The sequence below is a fragment of the Podarcis muralis genome, chromosome 7 (genome assembly GCF_964188315.1).
Source record: "Podarcis muralis chromosome 7, rPodMur119.hap1.1, whole genome shotgun sequence".
In the NCBI taxonomy this organism is placed as follows: Eukaryota; Metazoa; Chordata; class Lepidosauria; order Squamata; family Lacertidae; genus Podarcis; species Podarcis muralis.
Window position 1 is genome coordinate 46,135,559 of NC_135661.1, and position 22,558 is coordinate 46,158,116.

Consider the following 22,558-nt stretch of genomic DNA (forward strand, 5'->3'; position numbering starts at 1 on the left):
TATATTGTACCACACAGCCACGGGCTTTTGTGGAGCAGTGTAAAAGGTTAAAAAGAAGAAAGAGCCAGTCCTTGAAGCACCTCATAAGTACAGTTGTTGATTATGTGGCTTCATCTGCAGATCAGTGTTTTCTTAGTATATTTTATCGAAAATTTTCAGTGAGAAAATAAAGTAAAAGAAAAAGAACAAAACAAAAGCAAAAGCAAATATTAAAGAAAAATATAAAAATACTTGAATTTGTGATACAATATGAAGTGAACAGTTTTGAAACTAAGGGCAATAGATTCTTAATATTATTTTTGTTGTATAAAACATTAACTATAGAAGCTAAATTATTGTCCCACTGCTTAGGTAGAATAGGAACCTCCAATTCTTTATTCTATTCATTTCTCAGATGCTGTATGTCAAATTGATTAATTGAGACCAGGTATCTGTGGAAAACATTCACTGGCTTTTTAATCTGAAAGGATTTAACCAATTGTTTTATTATCTTAGGTGTATTAGATGCTGTAAAAGCTGCCGGTCCAAATAAAGATGTTAGCATATGGTGCAGCTGCAAATATTGCCACTGGGCTGAATCAAATAGGTGGTGTTTTTCTTTTAATATAGCACAAGTATAAAATTCATCATTCTCATCTATTAATTGGCCTAAAGTCAATATGCCTGCCTTCATCCTGTTCTTTCATATTACCATTCCCCACCCCACCCTGATTTTTAAAGTGGGATTTCCCCACAAAGTCAGTTTAGCATAGGAAAATCAGTCAATTTTTACTAGACCTTGTGTTCCATATTTTCTAGCTGACAATCTTGTTTCAGGAGAATCCTGGGTTTTAATATATTGTGATCCTAGTGCAGTCCATCAAGATAAAGGAGCTATACATCTATATTTTAGGGTTGCCCAAGTTGGGAAGTTATCACTAATTTTGGGTTTCAAGTTTCTAGTATTTCTCAATAAATAAGCTTGGTGATATAATACCAAATCCTCCTTGTTTTATTTGCAGTTGCATTTTTAATAACGATACTCTTGGAGTTGAAGAACCCCAAAGACATTTCCTTAATAAGGGGTTTAATTTTGGGAAATATTTTCTGAGAATATATCTGCAGATCAGTGTTCTGATTTGCACATAGGTTTAAGGGGGGCAAAATGGGAAGATTCAATCCTGGCAAGGATTGCTGGTCTGTGCGGCTGAGTAGTATTAGCAGTTTGGTTCTGATACTTTACCTTTCCTGGTGCTGCATTTTCACACACTCTAGGATTGTAAACATCAGCAAATTCTGGTGCATTGTCATTTATATCAGTAACTTTAATGTAAACTGGTACGTGGGTTTCTAGATTGGGCACAATTCCTGAAGCAAGAAGAAAATCACAGATTTATCAATCAGGCATCCATCTGAAATCAAATAGAGGCAACCAGTATTCACATTACATCAGTGCAGTGAGTGAATTACATGCCTCAACTCTGAGACATGTAAGAATGTCTGCAGAGAACTGCCATGTGTAATGTACAATTGTTTGCGTAGGACTATCTGCATGCGATCTGGAATCCTAAAAAGCAGGGTTTTGGCTCACATAGGGTTGTATCCAATTCTAGTATCCATTGGATGCAACTTGCAGAGAGCTGAGAAATCTGCTTTTCAGATGGTTCATTCCACGTAGGGACGGGTAAATCTATCCATTTTAGTTTCTGTCAGTTTGTAATTTTTCCAGTCTAATGTCCAGCTCTCCACATTTCTACATCAGTTTGTGATTCCCCCCTCCAAAAACGTTCTCATGAAAATTCACCAGTATTTCAGTGCAAATTTCTCCTGATATGCACATTTTTGTAAGCAGGACCTAATGTATGTATTTTTTCAAAGCAATTATTGTATGGCATTGTCACCAATACACACATTTATTATGCTCACTCTATGCATTTTTATAAGCATTTCTTGGCAGGAAACCTGCATTGCAAATTTCAAACAACTGTGAATTTTGAAGGATGGTTGTATAGCTATAGTTTAGGAAAGTGAGAACTAGGTAGATATACCTTTAAATGTGAACTGATTTGAATTTCTCCCTCCCTCTCTGCATTCTGTGATGCTGTATTATCATGCAAATATAGTTTTTTCACATAAAATCGTATCCTTGACAGGATTGAAGGAGTGGGGGAGTGAATCAGAATAGTAAGACCCTCATGATTGGTGCCATCCACTTGGCACAAGGCCTTGGGATGGTTCCCACTGAAGAATGGCTTTCACGGCATGGCTACAACAGCAAAAAGGTTCAAAGAGGGAGGACTTGTATTTTGCCTGCTTATTGCAATCTGCAAAGAAGAGGGTGGGTGCCTCACTCTTGTCAAATTCCCTAGTGACACAGGTTCATACTTACTGTCTTGCTCCAGTTCATTGGCTGCCACAGTTATGTTATGCCAGGCACTTTCTTCCCTGTCCAAAGGCTTCAAGGCAAAAATATGTCCCTTGGTGGATATTTTGAAATAATTGGATCTCAGGATGTGATATCTGTGTAGGGTGCATTAAAAAATGGTATCAAAGTAGTATCTGAGGAGGAGCCAAGGCAGAGACAGAGTTGGGGCTGGGGGATGAGTTGTTGGAAGGGAAACATGAGGCATGGTGCTCTCTCCCTCCCTCACGGCCAGTTCAGGGCCAGGGCATGCGACCGCGAGGAGAAGGAGGCTCTGCCACTGCCCCAGCCCCAAAGGCCCAGTCACATGTGATGGGGGCGCCTAGTTGTGCCCCATCAGAAATGTGCATCTGGGGCCACGGCCTCATTGGCCCTGACCCGGCTATGTCTCTGGTTTAGCAACATCTGGAGGGCCATAGGCTCTTCATCCCTGCATTATACAGTATAACAATTCAGTTCTTCAACACATTATCATGGGCTGTATTGTGGATAAAGTGTTGTTGCAAGGGATGCAAACTCAGTTGACTGAGCACCTTTTGGGTACAGAAGAAACTTTCTGTTACCTTATTTGCCGTTTTGCTCTATCTGGGTCATGTGCCGACACAGATCCGATAACCTTTTTGATGTCACTTTCTTCTTGAACTTCAAATATATAGAAAGGTTGGGAAAAGACAGGTGGTTCATCAACATCGAGAACTTTGATGGTTACACTTGCAATACTCTTGGAACCTTTCGTTCTGGAATATGCATAGTTAATGTCGGCATCAGTTGCTTCAACATCAAACTTGTAGGAGGATACCTTCTCAAAGTCCAGTGGCTAAAAACACACACACGAACATTATCAGTACACAATGAAAAGGGACACTGTGTATACAACGAACATTTTTTTTAATATTTAGGAACACAGGAAGCTAGGTCACTATTATCTACTCTGACTGGCAGAAGCTCTGCAGGGTCTGAGACTGAGGTCTCTCCCAGTGCTACCTGGAGATGTTGGATATTGAACCCGATGTGTTTGCATGCAAGGCAGATGCTCTACCACTGAGCTGTGGTCCTGCTCCTATGGAGAGAGTTATATTTATATTTCTGGTCTGCAAAGCCCATTTTGGAATGAACCTGGAATTTAATTTAATGGAAACTCTTGCAAACTCTTCTGGAAGTTTTGTACCCATGTAGATTTATTTAGTCAATTATTAGCCTGTTGTGTGACAGTGGGTAGTAGTAATAATAATAATAATAATAATAATAATAATAATAATAATAATGTTATTTATTTATACCCAGCCCATCTGACAGGGTTTCCCCAGCCACTCTGGGTGGCTCCCAACAGAATTAATGATAATAATAATAAAAAAGATAAATCACCAGACATTAAAAACTTCCCTAAACAGGGCTGCCTTCAGATGTCTTCTAAAAGTCAGACAGTTGTTTATTTCCTTGACATCTGATGGGAGGGCATTCCACAGGGTGGGCACCACTACCAAGAAGGCCCTCTGTCTGGTTCCCTGTAATCTCACTTCTTGTAGTGAGGGAACTGCCAGAAGGCCCTCAGAACTGGACCTCAGTGGCCGGGCTGAACGATGGGGTTGGAGACACTCCTTCGGGTATACTGGATGTGTCTAGATGTATGAATGGATGTGTGTGAGAAAGTGGTTGTCCCATCCATCTTTTGTACTGGCCCCACCAACCATGGGCACGTGCTCCCAGAAAATTAAGGGAAGGTAGTTCTTGGGCTCACAAAGATTCCCCACCCCTGATGTAAACAATGATACACTGATCATCACCATACCTTCTTAGGTCTAATTATTCCTTCATTTGTGAAGGGGTTTGGTTCTATTCTGAAGGTATCTTGGTAAGGTCCTTGGACAAAACTGTACTTTGTATTTCTGTTCTGTGGCTCATCAACGTCTTCAACTTCCAGTCTGCCAACTTCACCGTCTAACCTGGTATTTTCAGGGACTTCAAAATGGAAGTTTTCTGGAAAACAAACAAATAAAAGTATGTTGGAATAAAAGGAAAATCAGAACACATGTTCTTGCTAACAAAAGGATCATCATTTTTCTCATTTCAATTTTTATCACTAAATTGTGTGGCATTGGCCTTATGTGTGGCCATCTTGAGTGTTTTCATGCTCTGAGGCCTGGGTATCCTTTTAGCTAAGGGGCTGCATATGGATCAGCTGTTGGAAACAGGGTGCCCCTGGAGTAGCTTACATAACATACATTAAATAATGGACAACATGATGAATAACAGAATATTTGGCAGAAACCAAACTGCAGCAGAATGGAAACAGCACTGTTTGTGACAAATACAGATCACAACAGAAAGTGCAGCCTTCTTACATCCCCACTTGCAATATGCCTGTTTATTTTTAACCAGTTATGTAAAACTTGAAATTCAATATTTTTGCATTTAGAGGCCCCTTCTAATTTGAGGCCCTAAACTGTAGCTTCTGTGTGTAAATCTAACTGTCTGCTGTAGACCCACCCATTCTTTCTTTCTTTTTTTCACTGAATGAATGGGAAATGATGGTGTATCAGTTGGTGGCATGGACAGAAGGCTGTGTTAGCTTCAAGGAACACAGGGCTGTAACCAACTTAGTCCTACTCAGAGCTGACCCACTGAAATTAATGAATTTAAGTTAGGCGTGTCCATTAACTTCAATGGGTCTACTCTGAGTAAAAGTAGAATTGCATAACACCCATAGAAAGAGTCAGACCATTGATTCATCTAGCTTAATACTGTCTACTCTGCCTAGCAGTATGCAGTGGCCCTGCTTGGAAACGCTGGACAGCCACTGCCAGACAGTGTAGACATTTTGTACTGGATGCATCAGTGGTCTGACATGCTGTCATGGAATACATAAACATTCTAAATATCTAGTCAGATTTGGAACCCACACTGCATTACATTCAATTTCCATGAACTGAGTTAGGAGCAGATGGCTTCATCAAATTTAATTCATTGATTTTGCAAAACTAACTTTTCCTAAATGTTGGGAAGTTGTCGTTGATGTCAGTCAGTGAGATGCGGACTGTAGCAGTGCCTGATTCTTCTGAGTGTAGACCATGGCCATCCACTGCTTCTACCACAATTGTATAAACAGGGGTTTTTTCTCTGTCCAAATCTGGTACAGCTGTGTAGATTGTTCCTGTAAAAGAAAAGAAGAAAGCTAAACATGCATCTGCCTCATCTATCACCTCAACTTTTTTTTTTTACTATTAATCTGTATAACCTAAATTTCTACTGCTTGCCTTTAATTTAGCATTTATTTTTAATTTTAAAAACAGTTAACAGAATTTTGACTCCCTCCCTCAGGTCACTACTTGCCAGTTTTGGTTGTCCAGCAGTCTTCTCCAAGGCAGTATTCTCTTCTCCCTTTTCATCCTTCCAAGGTAAACTTTATGTGTGGTGTGGTCTACCTACCTACCTACCTACCTGCTTCAAATCTAGAAAAGCCAGCTGTCATTGTTTGCTCCTCATCAGCAGATGAGGGAGTGAGAAATCCTTTGAACTTTTCAAAGATCCTTCTAATCCCAAACTTTGGTGGTTTCATATCTATTTGTTTGGAAGCTAAATGGGACCATCAAAAAGCATAGGTGCCAACTCCCTGGGGCCCTGAGTGCCTGAGCTCCCACAAAATTCCCCACGAAGGGGCTGGGCACCCATAATTTTAGTGCCAGGGCCATGCACACTGCATGGCACCCACAGCCCCGGGCACCCATGTTTGCAGGGCCAAGTTGGCACTCCTGTCAAAAAGGCATTGGTTTCTGTTTGCTTGGAAGACTCAGCAGGTGGGTATGCAGAAGTATATTATTTCACAGTGAGTCTGAAAGTTCTCAAAGATGAACAAACTGACTTGACAGATGATGTGGTGTGGCCTGACTTCTACACAGACGTTTCCTACTCAGGCTTGCCTGTTAGTGTGAGCAATAAGAGTGCTTTGTTCTACTTATGGATCTCAGACTTCCCAGGACTAGCTTTCCTGAATTGGGAGGAGTTGAGTCTGTCAGGATTACTTTTCACCAGCTGATTTATTGATATCATACCTACCAGTATCATCTATTTTGAAGTATTGGTTTCCCTGAATAACTTTGTAGGAAACACGAGTATTGCCAAGAATTGTGGGGTCATCAGCATCTACAGCTGTCACTTTGGTGACTGATGTTCCTAGAGAGAGCGAGAGCAAGCGGGGGGGGGGGGGGAGAGATACCAAAAGATGATACTTAATTATTAGTGTTTAGATTCTGTTCGTGTAAAAAACTGCCAACAAGAACTATGATGAATCTGCTTAAAGAGGTGTGAAAAATTGACTCTCCTGAGACAAACCTTTTCCTCCCTCACCACTTTGAACCCTCCTATTTAATGCTGCTGCTGTTAGGACATTTCTATCCTACATTTGCTCCAAGGCACTCAAGGCCATGTAAGTGTACACAGTTTTTCCTCCCCCTCCCCATTTTATCACTGCCACAACCCTGTGAGGTAGGCCAGGCTGAGAGACAGTGACTGATCCAGGCTCTTGGTCCAGAACTCTAGTCCACTACTCCACACTGGTTATAACAAGAATGCTCAATTAAACAATCAAATAAATATATAGCCTGCTCTGCCTCCCAAAGGAGCCCAGGGTGACAAACAAGTGATGAAACAATAAAAATATCTTTAAAACAATTCCAGTGCAGATGTAGACTGGGAAAGATATCAGCTTAAAAGGCTTGGTGAAAGAGGAAGCTATTTTGGGGCTAGCCATACAAGTGGCTAGTCAACGATGGAAAGGGTTAACTAAGAGAAGGGAGAGGTTACTTACAGACCAGGGATCTAGTGTGGGCACTGTGTGTGTGTGTGTGTGTGTGTGTGTGTGTGTGTAAGCTCTCAAAGAACATTATGCATCTAAGTGCTAATCTGGGCTTGGCTGAGCTGGCTAGATGTCTCTTGAACCTCCATCCAGGGCCATAAATCACTGCACACGGCTAGCTCCACATGACTAGAGTGGCTCTGAGCCATGGTCTGTTTCTGTAAGTATTCAGCGTAAGAAACTAAGGGAGAGTTAGCTTTCTTACTGCAACTGGATGATCTATGCTTCTTTTCATTTATATTAGTGGTGGGAAACCTCCGGCCTCTGAACCCATTTCTAGCAAATTCTGCCCACTTGCCAATCATGTGACATCATTTGATGTTACCCATCTATCATTTTTATTTGTCCTGTCACTTTCAACGTTATCTGTGGCTTTCCCCTGGTTAAACTTAACATTTTATGTATCTTACATTCATTTTAGATGCTTTAAAGACTAAGCCTTAATGGAGACTTAAATTTAAGAATATGTAAAATGTTTTCAGAATACATAAAAATAAAATAAAATAAATAAAAAATATGCACATTAAAAAAAATTGTTTTGCTGGTATTTTTGCTTTGTTGGCCTTTCAACCTGCTGACTTTTGTCCCCCCCCCCCTTTCACTTCTAGCCTTGCCTGCTATTGGGCAGAGAAACAACTTCTAGGGTCCTAGGTTGGCTAGGTTTGAATCTGTCCCTTGGGCAAAAAGTGACTCCCTGTGTCTAGTTTCTGTTAAGGTACCCTTTTTTTGCATGCAAGCACAGTAGCATTTTTTAAAAGAGAGAGATGAGCTTACCTAGTGGTGACATTTCCAAGACAGAACCATTAAACACTTTTTGTACAAAAACTGGGGCATTGTCATTGATGTCATAGACTATGATACGAAACACGGAGGGTTGTTCCAATGACTTATTGGTGAAACGGTCAAGAATGTGAGCCTTCAAGTGGTACTCAGCTTTCTTCTCTCGGTCCAGCCTCTCATTTGCAGACACATCTCCAGTGCTGTCTTCCACTCTAAACAGAGTCCCAGCACCTTCCCCTTCAAGAACGTATTTAGCATTGGGATTCCTGATGGTTGATGTGATCTAAAAAGTATAACAAAGTCTGTAAATAAGAATTAAAATGTGAAAGCAGAACAAAATTGTGACAGTCAGTAAGGAATCCTAGGAACACAGTCCCCAGATGTTGCTGAACTACAACTCCCAGAAGCCATAAGAAGCCTAGCCAATGGCCAGGGACTCATAAAACCCATTGCTCAGGTTGTATATATGTGTAAATAAACCATATATATATATATATAAGGACACCAAAGTCTTTGCTGTTCCCCATTTCCAAAAGAAAACACAAACCCTGGGTAAGCTGCTTGGAACCCCTAGAGTCTTGTCCTGCATGGAGATAGGGGTGGCATACAACAATATAGTCAATGGAACAGTACATTATGAAATCCCCTCGATTAACTGCATGTGACTCAGGCAAAGCTTTTCAGATGGTGTTCATTGCTGAGTTTGATGCTGTCCTTGATGGAGGCAGCTGTATGTTTTCATCTCCCTGAATGTTAGCAGGGTTCTGTCAGGCTGTCATAGTGAAGTGAAGGGGACCTTTCTGGATCAGTGCATTTGCCTGACAGGCTGTGAGTACTGCAACAAGTACTGTCTGCTAATGTGAGCTTGTTCTGTAGGACATGGTGAAACTTCCTCTCTTTTCCTGGAATTGTCCCCAAAGAGAGTTCCTTCCTTTGTATGTTTGCTCATTCGTCTTCCGAGAAAGAAACAGCATATATCTGATTCCTTCTCAACATGTTTGTGTTACCTCTCAGACCCACAAATGCATCTAAGCTTTGCAGAAAGGTCATAGTGCTATAATACTAGGGCTTCGTAGAAAATGATAGATTTCCAGCTTTCATGGCTTTAGGTACTTTCATGTAGATTCATGGGCAAAATAATTTCCTGGAACTGCTGTGGTGTGCACTGCTTGTTTAATGTTTGCTGAATAATTTCTATTTCTATTTATTTTATTTATTTATTAAATTTCTATACTGCCCTTCATCTGAAAATCACTTGCTGTTTCCAATATATAAACACAAAAATGCATAACATAGTAACAAACAAAAACAATATCCCTTCCCACCCAGTTTAAAAGGCCATAAATTGTTTAATTAGCCAGAGGCCTGGGATAAGAATGTTTTTGCCTTACACGTAAAGATATGTAAGGAAGGTACCAGGTGAGCCTCCCTTGGGAGACCATTCCACAAGTGGGGAGCCACCGCAGAAAAGGCCCGTTCATGTGTTGCTACTCTCCGGACCTCTCGTTGAGGAGTCACATGAAAAAGGGCCTCAGAGGATGATCTCAGTGTTGGTTCATATGGAGAGAGGACATCCTTGAGGCATCGTGGTCCTGAGCCATTTTAGACTTTATAGGTCAATTCCAGCACTTTGAATTGGGCCCAGAAACTAATTGGCAGCCAGAGCAGCTGGGTCAGGATTGGTTTTATATGCTCAAACTGTCTTGCCCTAATGAGAAACCTGGCCATTGAATTCTGCACCAGTTGAAGTTTCTAAACCACCCCCAGAGGCAGCCCTGTGTATAATGTATATAATGTACAACCTAGAGGTTACCAGAGCATAGACGACAAACATTAGGCTATCCTTGTCAAGATAGGGGTGGTGCTGGGCTACCAGCTGAAACTGATGGAAGGCACTCCAAGCCACCAAGGCCATCTGAGAACAGCAATGGATTTAAAAGGACCCCCAAGCTGCATACCCACTCTTTCAGAGGGAGTACAACCCCATCAAGAGTAGGCAACATCCCAGCCATCTGGTGTAGGGAACCACCCACTAACAGTTCCTCAATCTTATGTGGATTGAGCTTCAGTGAGGCAGGCAGTAAACCAGCAGAATCTCCAATCTGTCCCAATTGCCCAGGGCCAGGAACACACACTCTAGATCTCCCCCCAAACTGGACAGAGAGTTTGAAGGGGGAGAGAAAATCTCTATAGACCACAGCAACTCCCCCTCCCTGATACTGCACTGAATACACAGGGGAGCACCCAGGTCTCAGTGATACAGACCAGATTGGCCTCCTCATCCATAATCAGATCATGAGTGAGTGAGGTCTTCTCAGAGCTGAGCTGGCATTCAGCAACAGCAGCCACAGGTTGGATGAGAGGCTGGCACACAGGCAGACAACAGAAATGAAAAGGAATTTGGAAAAACATAGCTACTTCATTCAATGCTGGACAATTTGTCAATCTGCAACTCATAGGCAGAGATCTTCCTCATCACTTGGTACCTGCTTGTAAGAACATAAGAAGAACCTGATGGATCAGGCCAATGACCCATCTGATCCAGTATCCTGTTCTTGCACAGGCCAACCCAGAGGCCTATGGGAAGCCCAAAAGCAAGACCTTCATGCAACAGTATTCACAGCAAGTGCCTTGGGCCATGGAAGCAGAACATAGCCATCCTAGCTAGTAGCCATTGATAGTTTCTTTCATCTGGAGACAACAGGAATTGTACTTATGCCTTTCTGCATATAAAGCACATCCTTTACAACTGAACTATGAATTGATGGTTCATCAATTGTTAATTGTAAAAGAACAGGGTAAAAATTACATTCATTTGGGAGGATGGGCAGGACTGAAATTCAACAAATATATTCTTACCCTCCCAACATGATGTGGTAGAGTCCCATTGTGTTCTTCGATAATATGCATTTTATTCCAGATCCACTCTCTCTTTATGCGCTTGTTAATATTGCTGTTAACAGCAGTCCTTGTGAAATCTTCTCCACGAGCACTAGTGGGAACCAGCATCAAAGAAAGCAGGAGAAGGCAGCATCTTGCCATCTCTGTGGAAGAAAGCCCTGTAAAGCAATACAAACAATGACTACAGATGTTGTTGGGGTCTTTCCAATGAAACTCTCCCCATGCACCTGAAGGCCTATCTTGTCTAGCATCCCGCTTCTACAATGGCCAATCAGATGCCTCTGGGAAGCAGGGCATAAGGGCAATAGCCCTCTCTCACTGTTGCTCCCTAGTAGCTGCTATTCAGTAGCATGCCACCTCTAAGTTTGGTGGTACAGTGGTACCTCGGGTTACAGATGCTTCAGGTTACAGACACGTCAGGTTACAGACTCCGCTAACCCAGAAATAGTACCTCAGGTTAAGAACTTTGCTTCAGGATGAGAACAGATATCACGCGGCGCAGCGGCAGCGGGAGGCCCCATTAGCTAAAGTGGTACCTCAGGTTAAGAACAGTTTCAGGTTAAGAACGGACCTCCAGAACGATTTAAGTTCTTAACCTGAGGTAGCACTGTAGTATATCACCACCAAAACTAGTAGCCAATGATAGCCTCCTCCTCCTTGAACTTTTCTACTAATCCCTTACAACTATCCATTGGGTGGCAATCACCACATATTCCACCAGAAAATTCCAAAAGAGCCTTCAAGCAGATTTTCTATCTGCCTTGCCCCACTCCCCCTGCCTGGGAAGAAGAAGAAGAGTTTGGATTTGATATCCCGCTTTATTACTACCCAAAGGAGTCTCAAAGCAGCTAACATTCTCCTTTCCCTTCCTCCCCCACAACAAACACTCTGTGAGGTGAGTGGGGCTGAGAGACTTCAGAGGAGTGTGACTAGCCCAAGGTCACCCAGCAGCTGCATGTGGAGGAGTGGGGACGCGAACCTGGTTCCCCAGATTACGAGTCTACCGCTCTTAACCACTACACCACACTGGCTCTCACTGACCCTTATAAGGCAAAGCTGCTGCTTAAGTATTTCTTTTTGGCAGGAACACAGATATGCTGGGTTTTTAATACTTTTGAAATGTTAAGATTTTGCTTTGAATCGTATCACTTGCATTTGTATTATTTTGCATTTGCATTATTGTATTTGCATGTATTTGTTTACTCTTTCTGAGCTGCCTTGGTGGCCTTTTTTTGGTCAAAAGGCAGCATATAAATAAACAGCAATGTAAAATAGCAAAGGGTGTGTGGTATTTCAGGCAGCTTTTTTGGAAAACAGCCTACAAACAATCAATTTAAGTGAACTAATAACTAAATATATTACAGTAAGAGAGGAAACTGAAGCACTGGTCTCTCACCTGCCATCTTTCTGCACCTCTTGGCAGTGTCTGAACCAGCCTGGAGTTTTATGGGCTTCCAAAATCTGATGGTTCAACAGAGTGAGGCCACACTGAATTCAGTTAATTGAAGGGACGTGAAATTTGTGGGTGGTGAGTTATTGTGGGTCTCCAACTGCCATCAGGCTCAGCTAGCACGGCCAGTGCTAAGAAATGAAGAGAGCCGTAGTCAGCAATATCTGGAGGACCCTGGTATATCACAATACATCTAAATACTATGGGAGCCTTTATTCTTGGGATTACCTTAACCTGCCCAGATTTTGATGAATCATGGGTGTGATGGGGTTGCAGCTGCATTGTTTTATCAGGTGTGGAAGTAGTGGTCTATCTAAGCTCACATCACTGCATTCTCATTGCAAACATGCCTGATACCAGGTGACATTTATTGATTATAATTTATGAAACACCACCTCAGGGCCAGTCCTATAATTAGGCACAGTGAGGTGGCTGCCTCAGGCAGTTGATGCTGGGCACCGGTGGCTGTGGGTTGTGTGTAGGACATCCTCAATTCAAAGGGGAGATGAGCAGGTTGTGTAGACAGTACTGAACTATTTGGACCAATGATCTGACCCCAAAAACGGCAGCTTCCCTGCATCATTGAAAAGATGGCCACAGTACTTCTCGTCTGCCCCTTTCCTTCACATTCATTTCTTTTTACATTCTGAAAACTTGCAAAGGGTTTCACTTCCTCCAAGTGCTTTTTTGAGCAGACTTTGTGTCGCCAGATAAAATACGTTTGTCTCTTCTTGACTTTTGGGAACTGGATTGTCAGCCCCTTCTTCCCTGGAACAGTTTGTTTGCTGACGCCAATATACCATTTCTCTTGAGGTTTTCCAAACCAGCCACAAGATTCCTCTAATATTACAACGTTTGCATCATGAGCAAAAAGTTTGGAACGTGCATGTTTCCACTTGCAAATCCCTTCTTGCCAGTAATTTGAGAACACAGGAAGCTGGCTTATACTCTGGGCCCCTGCATATTGGTGTTTTGTTGCAGTGGGTATATTCTGCAACATGTCATTGACACAGTAGAGAACCAGCGGTGGATTTATCCTGCTCTAGTTTGTTCTGCAACACTTCCCCAATGCTATTGCATTATTGCTGTCTGGAGGGGTTGTAGCATAACAAACGTGGGGCAACCCCCTTCCCCCTCCATATTTGTGGTATAAAAAGTTATGGGATCTCAGCAGAAAGTTATCAGATATGGACTGATTTGAAGTGAATCAGTCTGATCATCCCCAAAGGTTTGCAGGTGCAAATAGTATTAAAAACAGGATCATGTCATTAGTACAAATAATCATGAATGTGCAATAAAAAGAAAGTCTGGAAGGGCCCTGAATCAGACCACTGGTCCACCTACATTGTTATTGGCTGCAGTGGAGGTGGGGAACATTTCTCAGCCCAATGACTGCATTTCCTCATAGGCAGCCTTCTGGGGGGCACATGCCAGTGGTGGCCAAAAGTGGGTGAAGCAATGGATGGGACTCCTAACTTTGTACAGTAGGGTACATTCCAGTCATGCAAAAGGCCCCCCTTCCTTGCTTCCCTGAATAGAGATGTGTTATCACAGTCCATGGACACTTTCCAGCCAGGCAAAAATACTCAGAGGGCATGGAGCAGGACAAATGAGGGCTATGACCTGGGGAAATCCAAGGGCTATACAGAGAATCCTGGAGGGCCACATGCTGTCCTCAAGCCTCAGGTTCCCCACTCTCATCTACAGTGACAGACAGCAACCTTCCAAGGTTTCAGAGTTTCCCACCTCTGTCTGAAGATTAGAACAACTGAACCTAAGACCTTTTAAAAAAAACACACACACACACACAAAAAACACATGAGCTCTGCCACTGAGCTGGGAGTCCTTGCTGGATCAAATTAAAGACCTGTTTCAGACAGGGCAGGACTTATCATATCATGAACCATGCTGACAGCAGCCCAATGACCCATCTAGTCCAGAATCTTGTTCTCACGGTGGCCAACCCAATGCCTATGGGAAACCTACAAGCAGGACATGAACTTAACACTGCTCTCCACTCCTGTGGTTTCCAGCAACTGGTATCCAGAGATTTGACAGTGGAAGTAGAACATGGCCATCAGGATTTGTAACCATTGATAGCCTTATTCTCAAGTTCAGTTCCTCATGTTTCCACATCATTTTGCAATTTTTCCTTTTAAATGTCCTCATGAAAATTCACCAGCATTGTAGTGCAAATTTCTCCTGATAAACACATTTGTCTGTAGTTTTTCCTGATATACAATTTTTTGCAGAGCTATTTCCCTGAATATAACACATCTTTGTATATTATTTTCCACAAATATATGCATCCCATACACATTTTACCATAGCATATGCATTTTGGTTTACATTACTTGGCTGGAAACTGCATTCCAAAATTTGGAGAAATGCAAATTTCAAAATATGGCTGTAACACTGTTCATGTGTTATTCTAGAAAGTGTGAACAAGGTAAGTTTGCTTTTATTTGTGAACTGAATTGAATTTCCCCCTCCATCCCTATACAGACATGAGCAAAACAAAGACTATTCTATAGTCTTGTACAGGTGAGGGTTGGGAAAGGTATGCTGGTATTGTAAAAGACACAGAAGGAGGCTGTGGATCATGCCCTGAATTTACATATGATGGGCACCACACTTGATTAATTTCCATTTATGCATGGTTACAATCTCATCTACCAGTCTAGTGTTGACAAAGGATTTGGATAATGAGTGAATATTACTTCAGTAAGTGAAGCCTCATGATACTCAGCTAAAAGAGATAATAAAGACACTTTCAGATACATGTGCTTTTTTCTCCACCACAAGGCATCTATGACTGGATGAACAATGCATTTATGTTATATAGACAAAGGGCTTTATTGCAATTCCTAACATAAATAGAATGCTATTACTGGAAGAAACCAATTTTCTGCTTGCATTTACAAAGGAGTTCGATGGTTTTTTTTTCATTGAAAGAGTCCTTTCAGTTTTTGGTTTTTTTTAATGTAAGGATACATTTTGTAATGTTGGAAGGTTCTTATTTTCAGAAGTTCCCAAGCATTTTAACTAAGGCGGGGGTGTGTGTGTCTTAAACAGTATTTTGTCTTGCTTTCTGTCCCTAACTTTCACTAGGCTGAAATTAGGGACACTTGATATGACTTTTCTTTGGTTCATTTTTATGGATCAGGGCATCAATCTTGCTTGTGCTATATTGAAGTATCAACCTCTCAGTGACCCCTTACCCTGCTTGTGATGCAGAATGAAACATCAGGCTTTTTGACTGATTGCAAGGAAGCATATACTGATAAACTATTTCGCCACCAGGAAAACCTGCTAATCAGTTTCCTCAGGGATTTGTAAGTTGGATTTCAAACAAACACCGATTCCATTTAAGGCTTAATTGATAACACTTAGAAATAGCAAGATAAAGCTTGTTTTGCCCGAACTTCTGAATTTGCCCTGCTCACCTCCATAGACACCATGATAATCTTGAGGAACAATCATTAAACTTTATAGTTGAAAGGAATCTTTTCCTGTCCCCTTTTGCAAGTCAGCACTTTCCCCCCCATTTTACATGCAAGTATATGAGACCCCAAATCATGTTCAAGGACAGGTTTTGCACAGGTTCGGGCAGCACCCTAAAACTCTAACAATTTCCACCCCACTTCACGCCTCTCTGAGTTTTAGCACTCTGCTGGAGATCAGACCAAGGAAAGGGCGAGATCTCTATTGCCTGACAAGGTGATGGTGTGGCGATCACACAGGGTCCCTGGACGTTTGACGGTTTATTGACCCTGTGCCACCACTGCGATTGCTTTTTCTGCTGCCACCACCCCGTATCTCATGGGGACACACGGAGTCCAGTCAGTTGTTAACATTAACAAATAATCAAGTTTATTTTTAAAATGCAGGAACAAGCTTATGGTTACAGTTAATTTTTCTTGGCAGTTTCTTAATCTTAGTTCCTAACAACTTCAAACTAATTATCCCCAACTATCTATCTGACTCCACCTAACAATTTCTCTCTCACACAATACAGCTCTACCAACCCACACCTAACCTTCCCTCTTCCTTCTTCAACTCCTAAACCTCAATTGACTTTCAAAACCCCCCACTCTAACTTTTTACTCCTCCCCTTGCATTCCCACTGGCCAGTCACATCACACTCATTTAACCCTTTCCTTATGACCCATCTAGGAGGCAAAGACCACAGATGGTTTCAGAGGTTAGAGCTTAATTCTCACAGATATAGAAATCTTCATTCTGACTTTTGGTCCAGAGCCTCCTAGATAAGGTATAATCTTGCCTCTATCCCTATTTTTCATGAGTCCCATAACACACGTCATGTTCACTCTCTATGCTTATGCTTCTTAGGCTCCTAAGGTCTTTTATCCTTAAGCGGGAGTGCTAGGAATGTAGCTACAGTAAAATGCTGCTATGGTGTATATGTCTATGTTTATCTCACATGGTTTACTGTCTCTGTAGTACGCCTACTCTCCTTTCCTTGTAATAATTCTTTTGTTAGTTCTTGCTGTGGAAAGTTCTTTTTTTGGGTATAAGGGTTGGAACACTCATGCTTTTAGAACAATGCACCTTTGTTTCCACATACAACGCTCTGTTTCTCATCAAAAAGGGTATGTTAGGGTTCTCATGCAAGCTGGGCATGTATGAGGGTTCAGACATAAACATATAACAGGACATTTGGGATATACTGTATGTATCCAGAAGGCCATCAACTGACTAGGAAATTGCTGTGGTAAGCAAATTTTCTGGAACACCATGCCAAGGAGCAAAGAAACTCTTACTACACTTCTGCACCTCATCTGTATCCTCTCACCCAACCAAAGTCTTCTATCAGCTTTTATACATGCAACTTTCCTCAGTCCCCTTCTCCATTCACGATGCCAGAGATCTGGTAGTGCTTTCATTCATGATCAGGTGATCTCAAGGATTGACTCTTATCATGTGCTTTACAAGAAGTTGCCATTGAAGGCGGTTCAGAAGCTAGAGCTAGTGCAATGACTGGCCTTGATTGTGTTTTACTATGAACCTGAGCAACTACCTTATTGTATTAGTGTTGTGTGGCGCATGGTTAGGCTTTATGCCTGAGTCCCTTCTAATTCCTGGATCCAACAAGGATTCAATTGCTGAAATAGGCAGGCCAGCTTCCTGGTGAGGTAATGGTCTAAGTATGGGCCATTAAGATGGCAAAGGAAGTGTCTCTATGACACAAGGGAAATGGGTACCTCACTCCCCCAGCTGGCTTGTAGTTAGAAAGACAAAAGTCCCAGCTGAGGTGTGTGCAAGCTAGAGGCTAGAAGCAGCTGAGAGACAGAGTCATGCCTGATTTCTTCTGGGATCCAAGGCTGTGGCTATGGGAGAAGCAAGAACTTCTTGGGGTGTTAATGTTGCATGTTGAGACCTTTAAACCTTCCCCTTAAATAAATTCAGACAAGACTCAAATTCTGGTTTGGTTTTTTGGCAGAATTTAGGCCACAACTTTATTGATTACAGCAAGTGAGTGGTTGCATAGGCCCTGGTTCGACTAGCTCCCTGCACCATTGCAGGTAGTGCTGACCCAGGGCACCAGCATAGGTCAGCCTAGGGTGAACACCTGGATAAGCAGAAGGCTGGGAACAGGCTATCTCCACCACCCAAATGCCCCCTGGACTCAGGCACAGGTACAACCCCCTCAAAGGGTTGACCAAAACATTGAGTCCCTGGATTCCTTTAATGGAATACCCTTCACATAGGGATGGCGAGAGTGTTCCCCCATCCCTATCACCTGAACCAGAGCCTATCTGCAACCTTACAAGTTGTGACGATTTGCTACGCGGCAGGTGAAACCCAAATGGCACCAGCCAATCAGCCAAGTGGGGAAAATGCCTGCTGTGCCCCTGTCCCAACAACAGACAACACATGATGGCATAGCAAGGTCAAGCGCACAGTCCTAAATATAGGGAGAGGTGGACGGGTGTTCCGATGCATGCACCGAAAGAGGAAGCTCTGGGTCACGTGCAGTTATATATAGGTCCCTTGATCCATTTAGCTTGCGTCCCATTGGCCTGATTAAACCCAGCATCAAGGGACCTACCAATTGGGTGTTGTGGCTATTCAATCAAACCCACCCACAACACAGGGTTTGGTTGCCAGGTCTCACCGCAACATGAGCCCTCTTAAAGGGAGGACCTGATCTGTGAGCACTCAGGCTGTAAATATGTGCAAATAAACCATATATCCTAAAGACACCACAGTCTTTGCTGTCCCTCATTCCAAGGAAACTGAACAATACACACAGACACTTGCATCTCTCTACAACCTTGGTCGGTGGTGAGAATTCCAAGCCACATCTCAAGTAAAGAAGTGGACTATTGAGAAGCCCTTGATCTGTGGTCCTTTACCACAGAGAGTGACATATCCAACCTTTATCAGAGCTTCACTAGGCAACCTGTTAATCAAGCATTCATCCTGATTTGCTTGCCCAAGGCTTACACAGAAGTTGTACTATATCCGGTCTTTATTGAGAGCTCATTATGATTTGTTTGCTGCAACATTATATGACAATGAGCAGTCATCCTGATTTGCTTGCATGGTGCTTACAGTCTTCTCCTTAACTAAGTGAATTGTTTACAGCAGTCACAGATCAATAAAATTAGATGCACAAATGAAACATATGACTAGTTAAAACAATTTAAAGCAGATGCATTTACAGTCTCCATTTTTTCCTCTTCCTCTCTCTCAAGCAGCCAGCAGAAAATTTCTCCTGAACCTCACTGAAGTCAGAATTTATTTATTTATTGCAACTACTCAGTGATCTAGAGGAAACATCCCATAAGCAAAACAGGAGATCTTCAGGAGATCTTCCATGAAGAATTCTTATTAGAGGGAGAATCAACCTCTTTCTACATTCACTATACAGGCTGTAGCACAATAAATTGTTCATCACCCACTGTTCAGCACATTTCTGTCACTGTCCTAACTGCAAAAGTCCTTTTTTAAAAGTAGAAATGTTGCCCCAGGATGACCGAACACTCCACTTTAAGTGCTCAAAACTAAGCTCCAGTGCAAAATAATGAAAGTCTAGAGGCAACCCTGGAAAGAAGATTCTGTATCACGCCTTCCAGTGTTACAACAGTGACTATTTTGATTTCAGTCTCCAGTTACCGAGTTCTTATTACTGCCACATTATTTCTCTCCAGCTTCCACATCAGGCATGTCTGATTAGCTCATAATTATGGACCATCAAAAGTTACGAAGAAAACATCATCTAGCTCTCTGTGTGCATTAAAAGAACCTCTAGTTATTTAAAAATTACTAGAGGTAATTATTTCTACCTTTGACCAAAAAGGGTCATTCCTGATATAGTCACTTTAGGAGTGCATACAACATTCATGCAAGGTCTATTTTAAACCAGGTAAAATAGGAAATAAGGGCATTTAAAATGAGAAATGGCAATACCTTATCCTGTTGCTTCTGCTAGAGAATTACACCCACCAGATGAGTATTAGTGCCTTTGGACTTTGAAGCAACAGCAGAAATGGTCATCTTAGTTCATTCCATAAAATGCTGCACTAAGCAGTTTTGCAATTATCACAACATGTCAAAAAAGTTCAAGGTGTCTTAGTTTCCTTTTGGTTAGCTCTCTTCCCCTGCACCCCAAATAAAACAGATCTTACAATTTGAAAATGGAATACTGTCTTGATCAAAGTTCTGGTGGGCCACTATGAGAAGAGGATACTGAGCTAGATGAGCCTTTGGCCTAATTAAAGAGGGTTCTTATGTTTTCATTGAACCATGAACCTAAGGAATTGAGATGGAAGGAATTGGCAGTTTTGATTCTCCTTGTTTCTCATTTTTCCAACATTAAATTTGGTTCTCTGCATTTCTGCAGCAATTTACACATTTTCTTTTAAAATATCCTCATAAAAATTATTCAGCATTTTAGTGCAAATTTCTCCTAATAAATACATTTTGTATGCAGTTTTGAATAATGTACACATTTTTGCAAGCAAGTTCTCCAAATGTAATGTATGTCATTTTCATCAACATACTCATTTTTATGCCTACTTTTACCTAATATATACATTTTTGTAAACACTGGTTGGTTGGAGAATTGCATTACAAAGTTTGAATAAGTGCAAATTTCAGTGGAAGCCTATGTTTCACTTCTCATAGTATTTAGGAAAGTGCAAATGTGATAAATTCTGCTTATAATGTGAACTGAATTAAATTTCTCTGCAAGGCCTGAAGAAAGAAAGACAAAACCTCTCTGTTCCTTCCTCCTCAAATTATACTCTGTTTTTGTCCAGTTTTGCTCAGTAAAATGATAGCAGGTATTTTCTCTGTGGACTCTCTGTGTTAATTAAGTGACTTTGCTAACAGATAGAACGAGGAAAGTATTTTTACTGTTAAACCTTCAATGTGTTTTTGAGGTCCAGATTCACCCTAGCCTTTCCTTGTGTTTGAAGCTGGGAAGGGTTGCATGATCTCAGGGATGGATCTAAATGTGTGGTCCTGTTGTACCCACATTGCTTCATGAGTACATAAATATGACCTAGCAAAGGAAATGCCCATACCATGTTGTAAACTAGCTATGAGTTGCCTCATAGCTTTAATTACTTCTATGATCACACAGTTGCTTTTAGTTTTACTTATTTCAGCAGGGAACACTTTTCACATTCAGATCCTTAATAGAACCTGTGCTTATTAGGATTTCTTGGCCTGGATGATGTTGTTGGGAGCGAGCTAGAAAAAGATACAACATTTACAGTTTGGCACAGAGGTGACAGAGGGCAACAGCCAACAATTTGCAAGCCTCTTACTGTTCATGAGATCACATTGTTTTCCATCTCCACTCACTTTGAGTTCTTTTTGGCACCCAAGAGCTCTGAGCACAGCAAAAAGTGTGCTGAGTGCCAGGAAGAAAGTTCACAGCTGGAGTGGCTTTGCAAAATAGTTCTACAAAATCGATCTTTTGAAAGCAAATGGTTAGTCTGTAACGACCACATCTCACCATTCACAAAGGTTCTTCAGGAGTAGGGATGGGGAAGAAACTGGGTTCAGTTCACATTTAAAGGTGAATTTATCATATCCACACTTTCTGAAACAATACAAGGACTGAAATGTAGTCATCCTTCAAAATTTGCATTTACCTGAATTTTGTGATACACTTGTCCAACCAACCAATGTTTTTGAAACTGCATATATTAGGGGGAAGCATGCATAAAAATGAATATATCCATGAAGATAACATAAAAAATGCATTACATTAGAGGAATTTGCTTGCAAAGATGAGTATACTGGGAAACTGCATACAAAAATGTGTTTATAAGGAGAAATACACACCAAACTACCGGCGAGTTTTCATGAGGATTAAAAAATAACAATAACTCTCAAATTGCTGTAGAACTGTGGAGAACTGAGTTTAAAATGTGAAGAATGAGAAACTGTGACCCTGACTCTGCAGACGTGTTCTGTGGACGTGTCCAGCTCTATGCTATCAGAAGGTTTCCATGAGCTGACTGGGAAGTGAGGAATGGGCAGAGGATGGCCAGATGGCTGGCTTCCTGCAGATGGCAGAAGAATGGAAACTCCAGTGATTTCAATGGATACTATGGGAGACCTAAAGGTCACGCTATTCTATCCCTGGCAAGACAAAGACAATGGATTAATGTAGCTTGGGTAGGGATCGGGCAGGGAATTCAGGTTTGTTCTAATTTTAGCGAAAAGCTACTAAATTCACATTTCTCAAAACAACATGTGAACTGAAATGCAGGGATCCTTCAAAATTCGCCCTTCTCTGAATTTTGTGATTGCTTCTTGAGCCAAATGATGTGTACAAAAATGAATATATTAGGGGAAATAGAAATAATAACATGCAAAGTGCATGAAATTAGGGGAAACTGCTAGTAGAAACATGCATATTAGTGAAATCTACACACCAGCATGAGTTTATCATGCACTAAAATGCTGGGAAATTTTCATGTGGATATTAAACTAAGAGAACTAAAACTGGCAGATTCATCCAGCAGGGCTCTGCTTATGTTCTTATGTCCTGCTTGCCAGCTTCCCATTGGTGGTTATGAGAGCAGAACGCTGGACTAGATAGGCCTCTAGTCTAATCTAGCAGGCAGTGGTGTATGAGGAGGGAAGGTCAGATTTCAGGAGCTCATAGCTCTAGAACTCCCCCCAACCT

At 41.6% G+C, this 22,558-nt stretch overlaps 1 protein-coding gene across 3 annotated transcripts in view; it reads right to left on the bottom strand.

Moving 5' to 3' along the window:
- CDH5 (cadherin 5) overlaps positions 1-22,558 on the bottom strand; it is a 31,453-nt gene that overhangs the window by 3,374 nt on the left and 5,521 nt on the right. For 2 of the 3 annotated variants that reach the window (XM_028739662.2, XM_028739659.2), the window contains exons 2-10: positions 12,331-12,515; positions 10,893-11,092; positions 8,028-8,316; positions 6,455-6,571; positions 5,385-5,552; positions 4,191-4,378; positions 2,965-3,218; positions 2,369-2,499; positions 1,223-1,347 (exon numbers count right to left, since the gene is read on the bottom strand). In XM_028739662.2, the coding sequence (XP_028595495.2) occupies positions 1,223-1,347; positions 2,369-2,499; positions 2,965-3,218; positions 4,191-4,378; positions 5,385-5,552; positions 6,455-6,571; positions 8,028-8,316; positions 10,893-11,092; positions 12,331-12,337 (1,479 nt within the window). In that variant the 5' untranslated portion in view covers positions 12,338-12,515. The remainder of the gene's footprint in view (positions 1-1,222; positions 1,348-2,368; positions 2,500-2,964; positions 3,219-4,190; positions 4,379-5,384; positions 5,553-6,454; positions 6,572-8,027; positions 8,317-10,892; positions 11,093-12,330; positions 12,516-22,558) is intronic. The other variant, XM_028739660.2, reaches the window with a different exon arrangement.